The sequence below is a fragment of the Sapajus apella genome, unplaced genomic scaffold (genome assembly GCF_009761245.1).
Source record: "Sapajus apella isolate SASKATOON/1434 unplaced genomic scaffold, GSC_monkey_1.0 scaffold10, whole genome shotgun sequence".
NCBI lineage: Eukaryota > Metazoa > Chordata > Mammalia > Primates > Cebidae > Sapajus > Sapajus apella.
The window spans coordinates 21,236,881-21,244,141 of NW_022436950.1; the positions used below are offsets into that span (position 1 = coordinate 21,236,881).

Genomic DNA, 7,261 nt, shown 5'->3' on the forward strand with positions numbered 1-7,261 from the left:
TTTTTTGAGACGGAGTTTCGCTCTTGTTGCCCAGGCTGGAGTGCAGTGGTGCGATCTCAGCTCACTGCAACTTCCGCCTCCCAGGTTCAAGCAATTCTGCCTCAGCCTCCCGAGTAGCTGGGATTATAGGTATGCACCACCGCACCCAGCTAATTTTTGTATTTTTAGTAGATATGGGGTTTTACCATGTTGGCCAGGCTGGTCTTGAACTCCTGACCTCAGGTGATCCACCCACCTCTGCCTCCCAAAGTGCTGGGATTACAAGTGTGAACCACTGCGCCCGGCCTCTTTCCTTTCCTTTCTTTAAATGTTAACCACCGCCCGGCCTCTTTTCTCTCCCTCCCTCCCTCCCTCCCTCCCTCCCTTCCTTCCTTCCTTCCCTCCTTCCTTCCTTTCTTCTTTTTTGATGCAGTCTTGTTCTGTCGCCAGGCTGGAGTGCAGTGGCGCCATCTCGGTTCACTGCAACCTCTGCCTCCCAAGTTCAAGCAATTCTCCTGCTCAGCCTCCTGAGTATCTGGGACTACAGGCATGCACCACCACTCCTGGCTGAATTTTTGTATTTTAATATAGATGGGATTTCACCATGTTGGCCAGGATGGTCTCGATCTCCTAACTTCGTGATCCGCCCGCCTCAGTCTCCCAACGTGCTGGGATTACAGGCATGAGCCACCAAGCCTGACCCACCCCCTTTATTTCTTCCCACTCTGCACTTCCCTCTGGTATTCATTCCTGTCTGCTCACCTCCCTCCCTATTTAAGCTGCAAGAGAGCAGGGTCTTTGTAGCATTGACTGCTGTATCTCCAGGGTCTAAGATGCATTTGGTACATAACAAATGCTCAATAATTATTGGCTGAATGAATGATATCTACCGACAGGGAAGATGATCAGGGCAAAGACTCAGAAGGGCTCAGCTGTATTGCCTAGGGTCCTCAGCAAGGCTTACAGGACATGAGTATGGGTGTGGTCTTAGGGGCAGGGAAAAGTTTGACTCACCGCAGCCTGGTTGGTTTGCTGGTAGAAGGCCTGCCCAAAGACAGCCATGACAAAGAGGTTGATGAGAAAGGAGACAGAGAGGGCGGCGGTGGCCTCAATCAGAAAGTACATGTTGGCTTCTCGGATGTCCACTCGGCGGGCCCGGTCTATCTCTCGAGACTATGAAGGTCAAAGGGGGAGGGAAGGGCCAAGGTCCCTCAGAGCTGCCGCAGTGTCCCCACCCTCACATTTCTTTCTTTCTTTTTTTTTTTCCTGAGGCAGAGTCTCACTCTGTCGCCCAGGCTGAAGTGCAATGGCGCCATCTCAGCTCACTACAACCTCCGCCTCCTGGATTCAAGCAATTCTCTTGCCTCAGCCTCCCAAGTAGCTGGAATTACAGGTGACTTCCACCCTGCCCAGCTAATTTTTTTGTATTGTTAGTAGAGACAGGGTTTCATCATGTTGGCCAGGCTGGTCTCGAACTCCTGACCTCAGGTAATCCGCCTGCCTTGGCTTCCCAAAGTGCTGGGATTACAGGCATGAGCCACTGCGCCTGGCCATTATTTTATTTTTTAGAGACAGGTCTTGTTCTATCACCCAGGCTGGAGTGCATGAGTCACTGCAGCCTCCAATTCATGGGCTCAAGTGATCCTCCTGTCCCAGCCTACTGAGTAGCTGGGACCACAGACACACACCACACCCCGTTAATTTTTAAATTTTCTGTAGAGACAGGGTCTTGCTGAAGCTGGTCTTGAACTCCTGGGCTCAAGCAATTCTCCTGTCTTGGCCTCCTAAAGTGCTGGATTACAGGCATGAGCCACTGCTAGGGACCCAAGCCTTGTTCATTTCTGCCTCATGGTCTTTGCACCTGCTTTCCTTCTGCTTGTAATATAATATCCCTGATCTGCCTCCCCAACTTTCAGTCATTCTCTGTCATCTTTCTCTGTTTTGTTTATTTCAGAGTCCCTTTCACAATCTTTTTTTTTTTTTTTTTTGAGATGGAGTCTTGCTCTGTCACCAGGCTGGAGTGCAGTACTACAATCTTGGCTCACTGCAACCTCCATCTCCTGGGTTCAAGTAATTCTCCTGCCTCAGCTTCCCAAGTAGCTGGGACTACAGGTGCACGCTACCACGCCAGCTAATTTTTGTATTTTTAGTAGAGATGGGGTTTCACTACGTTGGCCAGGATGGTCTCAATCTCCTGACCTCATGATCTGCCCACCTCAGCCTCCCAAAGTGCTGGCATTACAGGTGTGAGCCAACATGCTCGGCTAATTTTTTTTTTTTTTTTTTGAGACAGAGTCTTGCTGTGTCGCTCAGGCTGGAGTACAGTGGTGGGATATCAGCTCACTGCAGCCTCTACCTGTCCGGCTCAAGCCTTGGCCTTCCGAGTAACTAGGACTACATGTATACACAATGCCTAGCTAATTTATTTTTTATTTTTTGTTGGTAGAGATGGGGTTTCACCATGTTGCCCAGGCTGGTCTCCAACTCCTGGGCTCAAGCGATCCACCTGCCTCAGTCTCCCAAAGTGTTGGGATTACAGGCATGAGCCACCTCACCTGGCCCTATCATTTTTTTGGCTCTATCTTTGCTCATCACGACCTCCGCCTCGTGGGTTCAAGCGATTCTCCTCCCTCAGCCTCCCGAATAGCTGGGATTACAGGTTGGTCTCGAACTCCTGACCTCGTGATCCTCCCACCTCAGTCTCCCAAAGTGCTGGGATTACAGACCTGAGCCACCGCGCCCAGCCTATAATTCTTTCCTCTGTTTACTTTCGGGGCCAGCATGGCTCCGACTGAGTTAGGGGTCTACCTTCCCCTCCCCTCTGCTCACCTTGACCAGGGCCGAGTGCAGGTAGATGTTGTGGGGCATGATGATGGCGCCAACAATGCCCACCGCCTGCAGCAGCTCGGGGTGGCCGCAGCCCGGGCACAAGGGCAGGAACAGACCCCGAAGAAGCGCTCCCTGAGCAGGACGCGCCACCACATACTGCAGGGAGGAGCCCGGTCATGACAAGCCCCGCCCCCTCGCAACCACGCCGCGGCCACCGCTTCTCAGCCTCCATGCCCATCCCAGTCCCCCGCAGCTAGGGGGCAGAGGGAAGGGGAGAGAAATGATCTTGGGAGGTGCGCAGGGGGTTGAAGCACTGGCTTCCTACCTCATAGCCAAAGGTCAAGGCCATAATGGTTATAAGCAGTCCAAAAAAAGCCTCCAGCTTCCGCAACCCTACAGGGCAGAACAAACAAACCAAACAAACTAAAGAAAAACATCTGTAACATTAACAATTCGTAATGGCTAATACTACCAGCGCTTCCAGGCACAGTGCCAAGCGCTTAACATACGTGACCTCACTCAGTCTTTACGATCACCCTCTGATGTCTGTGCTATTACTTCCCCATGTTACAGGTGAAGGAAGAGATGTTCACGTAACTTTCCAGAGGCCACCCAGCGAGGGTGAGGGGGCTCAGGTGCGCCCCCAGGCAGCCCGATGTCAGAGCCCTTCTCCTAGTCCAGCACGGTCACCACCACCACTCCCCTATGAGGTGGGGTGTGCACCCACCATAGTTATCGAGGAAAAGGAAGAAGAAGGTGTCCACGATGGTGATGAGGACGCCACCCCAGAGCGGGATTCTGAAACCAGAGTGGCCAGGGTCAGCCCAGCCTGGTCCAGGAGTCACTAACTCCTAGGTAGCCTCAGGGCTGGAGACAGGAATCTGGCCTCCTGGGAGCAGGACCCCAAGCGCCCCCAGACAGCTAGGGCAAGGGGACTGGGAGTGTGGCATAGAACACTCGAGGCAGGGCATAGCTAGAGCTCTCCTAGCCTAGCACCCGGTGTGGCAGGGAGTTTGGGGCTGCAGTCCCAAAGTCCTGCATGACTCATATCTGCGTGACTTTAGACAAATCACTTTACATTTCTGGAAAATAGAGCAGCAGCCCTATGTCAGAGGGGACAGCAGGATAACATAGACTCGGGGAGGGACAAGGCGGGCGGTGGGGGAAGTAGCAGCAGCTGTTCCTGGCCTCTGCCTGAAGGGCTGGGTCACACTGGGGTGGTACCGTCCAGCTGAGAGCAGATTGAATGCAATGGCTGTGCCGATGACTTCCTGCATGTCGGAGCCCACAATGGCTAGCTCGATGGTCAGCCAGAGGAGGGTACGGGGCACCTATGGGGAGGAGATCATCCTTCATCAAGGGTGGGCGGGTTATTTGTCTGTGGTCTCAGCCTTATGTGCATCTCTCCATACTCCTTGTGCTGCTGGGCCAGAAGCCTGCAAACTACATTTACAAGACAGTCTTGCCAACTGGCTTCCATTTTCGTTATGTAGGAAGAGCTTACAGGAGATGGAAAGGCAGAGAGAAACCTTTTTGGTGGTGGTGGTGTTGTTGTTGTGACACTCACAACAGCCAAGTCCCCAGGGTTGTGAGTATTTTTTTTGGTTTGTTTTTTTTTGAGATGGAGTCTTGCTCTGTCACCCAGGCTGGAGTGCAGTGGCTCGATCTCTGCTCACTGCAAACTTCGCCTCCCAGGTTCAAGCAATTCTCCTGCCTCTGCCTCCCAAGTTGCCAGGACTACAGGGGCACGCTGCCATGCCCATCTAATTTTTTTGTATTTTAGTAGAGACAAGGTTTCACTGTGTTGCCCAGGCTGGTCGCAAACTCCGGAGCTCAGGCAGTCTGCCCGCCCCGGCCTCCCAAAGTGCTGGGATTACAGGCGTGAGCCACTCCGCCTGCCTGGCTGAGATAAGCGATTTTTCCCCCTGATTCTGATGGTATTTCTAGCAGTGGCACGAGGCAACCTGTGCTCTGGTAGCACTAGCGGCCATTTCATTGGCATCAGTAATGCTTCCAGGGGCTCAGCAGCAAAGGATGACTCGGGCTTGTGCCAGGAACGCAGCAGGTTTTCTGATCTTTGGGTGACACCCTCTCCCGTTGCTCCTCCAGCCCTCCCAAACCTTTCAATCCCTGCATTCAATACCTTTGAAATGTCTAGTGATATAATTTCTGTTTTCCTAACTGGACACTCACAACAGGGTCCATCCCAGCCAATGACCATTCCTGAGCTGATGCCTCCCTGTTTTTTGTCTTGGACACATCACATTCCCAAATTTGAATTACCCCTTCTGTAAAATGACATGCCTCTTATGTCCCTCTAGGCTGTGTGCTGTGAGTTTGAGCCTCAGTCTTTTCATCTATCAAATGGAATTGGGGTTGGGCACGGTAGCTCATGCCTGTAATCCCAGCACTTTGGGAGACTGAGGTAGATGGATCATCTGAGGTCAGGAGTTCAAGACCAGCCTGGCCAACATGGTGAAACCCCCTCTCTACTAAAAATACAAAAATTAGCCAGGCACGGTAGTGGGCACATGTAATCTCAGATACTTGAGAGGCTGAGGCAGGAGAATCGCTTGAATTTGGGAGGTGGAGGTTACAGTGAGATGAGATCTAGCCATTGTACTCCAGACTGGGCAACTGAGCGAGACTCTGACTGAAAAAAAAAAAAATAATAACAACTACATACACAGTGAAAAAACAGATGGACTTGGGATGCCCGTGTGAGATGAAGTATTTATTTGATTGTGGAAGCTGAAAATGGCTGTTTGGGGTTTGGGGCCAGTGGTCCTCCCTGTCCAGGTCCCACAAGCTCACCTTAGGGTAGTAGAGATGGCAGACCTCGCCCAAGTCCTTGCCTGTCACCACGCCCAGACGGGCAGCCAGTCGCTGGCAGAGCAGGCCCAACACTGTGGCCCAGAGCAGCACCCAGAGAAGCTGTGAGGAGGCAGGGAGAGGCCTTCAGCCAGAGAGGCCAGCCTCAGAAAGCCCCTGAGCTGGTGGTACCCTCTAACCAAGGACATTCCTTGGGGAGAGGGTGGGAGAAATGGAGGCCCATCCTGGCTGGGCGCTGGTAGCTAACGCCTGTAACGCCAGCACTTTGGGAGGCCGAGGCAGGCGGATCATTTGAGGTCAGGAGTTTGAGACCAGCCTGGCCCACATAGTGAAACCCTGCCTCTACTAAAATCACAAAAAGTAGCCGGGCGTGGTGGTGTGTGCCTGTAGTCCCAGTTACTCAGGAGGTTGAGGCAGGAGAATCGCTCGATCCCGGGAGGCAGAGATTGCAGTGAGCCAAGATCTCTCCACTGCACTCCAGCCTGGGCAATAGAGTGAGACTCTGTCTCAAAAAATAAAATCAATCAATGAATTTTTTTTTTAAAGAGAGGTCCAATCCCCCACCCCCAACAGATGCCCAATCCCCCACCCCCCACAGATGCCCCACCTTCTGGCAGGGCTACCCTGGTAACCCTTTTCGGGCCCATTCGAACTTAACACTAGCTCCCAGGCCACACTGGAGACACATGGCCAGCAGGGGCCTCCAGCACTTAGCCTGGTCACCTCCCTCTTGAAGGTGTCCCTGCTCAGGTCCCAACTCAGTTACTTTGAATCCAGCCACGGCGCCAGCCTGAAGATCCGACTCGATGTTTCCTGGGTCCAGGAAAGCAATGCTCATGAGGAAGCCGGGCCCGGTGAAGGCCCACAGCTTCTGCAGACTGAAGGTGCCCTGTGGGGGGGTGGTGGAATAGAGTGAGGGGGTCCTGGGTATAGGGATGGTGGCACCTGGCTTTGGTCATCCCCAAGAGGACCCCCAATAGGCTCATCAGCCCAGCCCTCCCCTCTATGGCCCGTTCCTGGGTCTGCCACCCAGGGGTTGGGGAGGACACGGGTGGTGGAAGCAGCAGGCTCTGATGAGTCACAGAGGAGCTGCTTTCTGGATCCGTTAAGCTCAGCAGCCAACTTGCACCTGAACTGCCTGCCCCTCTCAAGCCCTGACTTGTCAGGGCCTCAGAGCCCCCACAGGAGCCTGTCTAGGGAGGTAAAGGGACCAAACCTCCCTGGCCCAGCTCCTTCCTCCCCAACTCCTTTTCCGACCACAGGGCCTCCTCTCTGTGGTCCGCTGAGACTATGGTTCCCCCACCCTGTTCCTGGGCATGGCCTGTCGACTTAGAAATCTGCTAAAGAGCCAGGCACGGTGGGAGGCAGAGGCGGGCATATCACGAAGTCAGGAGTTTGAGACCAGCCTTGCCAACATAATGAAACCCTGTCTCTACCAAAAACAAAAACTTAGCTGGGAGTGGTGGTGGGCGCCTGTAATCCCAGCTACTTGGGAGGCTGAGGCAAGGAAATTGCTTGAATTTGGGAGGCGGAGGTTACAGTGAGCAGAGATCGCACCATTGCACTTCAGCCCAGGCGACAGTGTGAGACTCCATCTCAAAAAAAAAAAAAAAAAAAAAAA

The 7,261-nt window shown here is 53.2% G+C and overlaps 1 protein-coding gene and 1 long non-coding RNA gene across 9 annotated transcripts in view; one reads left to right on the forward strand and one right to left on the reverse strand.

The window, feature by feature from the left end:
* Window positions 1–7,085, reverse strand: part of SLC11A1 (solute carrier family 11 member 1) — an 11,562-nt gene extending 4,477 nt beyond the window's left edge. For 2 of the 8 annotated variants that reach the window (XM_032278229.1, XM_032278228.1), the window contains exons 1-7: window positions 6,407–7,075; window positions 5,623–5,742; window positions 4,033–4,139; window positions 3,536–3,606; window positions 3,134–3,201; window positions 2,809–2,964; window positions 994–1,152 (exon numbers count right to left, since the gene is read on the reverse strand). In XM_032278229.1, coding sequence (XP_032134120.1) covers window positions 994–1,152; window positions 2,809–2,964; window positions 3,134–3,201; window positions 3,536–3,606; window positions 4,033–4,139; window positions 5,623–5,742; window positions 6,407–6,478 — 753 coding nt within the window. In that variant the 5' untranslated portion in view covers window positions 6,479–7,075. Of the gene's footprint in view, window positions 1–993; window positions 1,153–2,808; window positions 2,965–3,133; window positions 3,202–3,535; window positions 3,607–4,032; window positions 4,140–5,622; window positions 5,743–6,406 lie in introns of all 8 variants that reach the window. The other 6 variants (XR_004269065.1, XR_004269066.1, XM_032278232.1 and 3 more) reach the window with 6 other exon arrangements.
* The window catches only part of LOC116551792, a 17,619-nt gene continuing 16,744 nt past the window's right edge, over window positions 6,387–7,261 (forward strand). The window contains exon 1 of the long non-coding RNA XR_004269067.1: window positions 6,387–6,531. This is a non-coding gene — a long non-coding RNA (uncharacterized LOC116551792). The remainder of the gene's footprint in view (window positions 6,532–7,261) is intronic.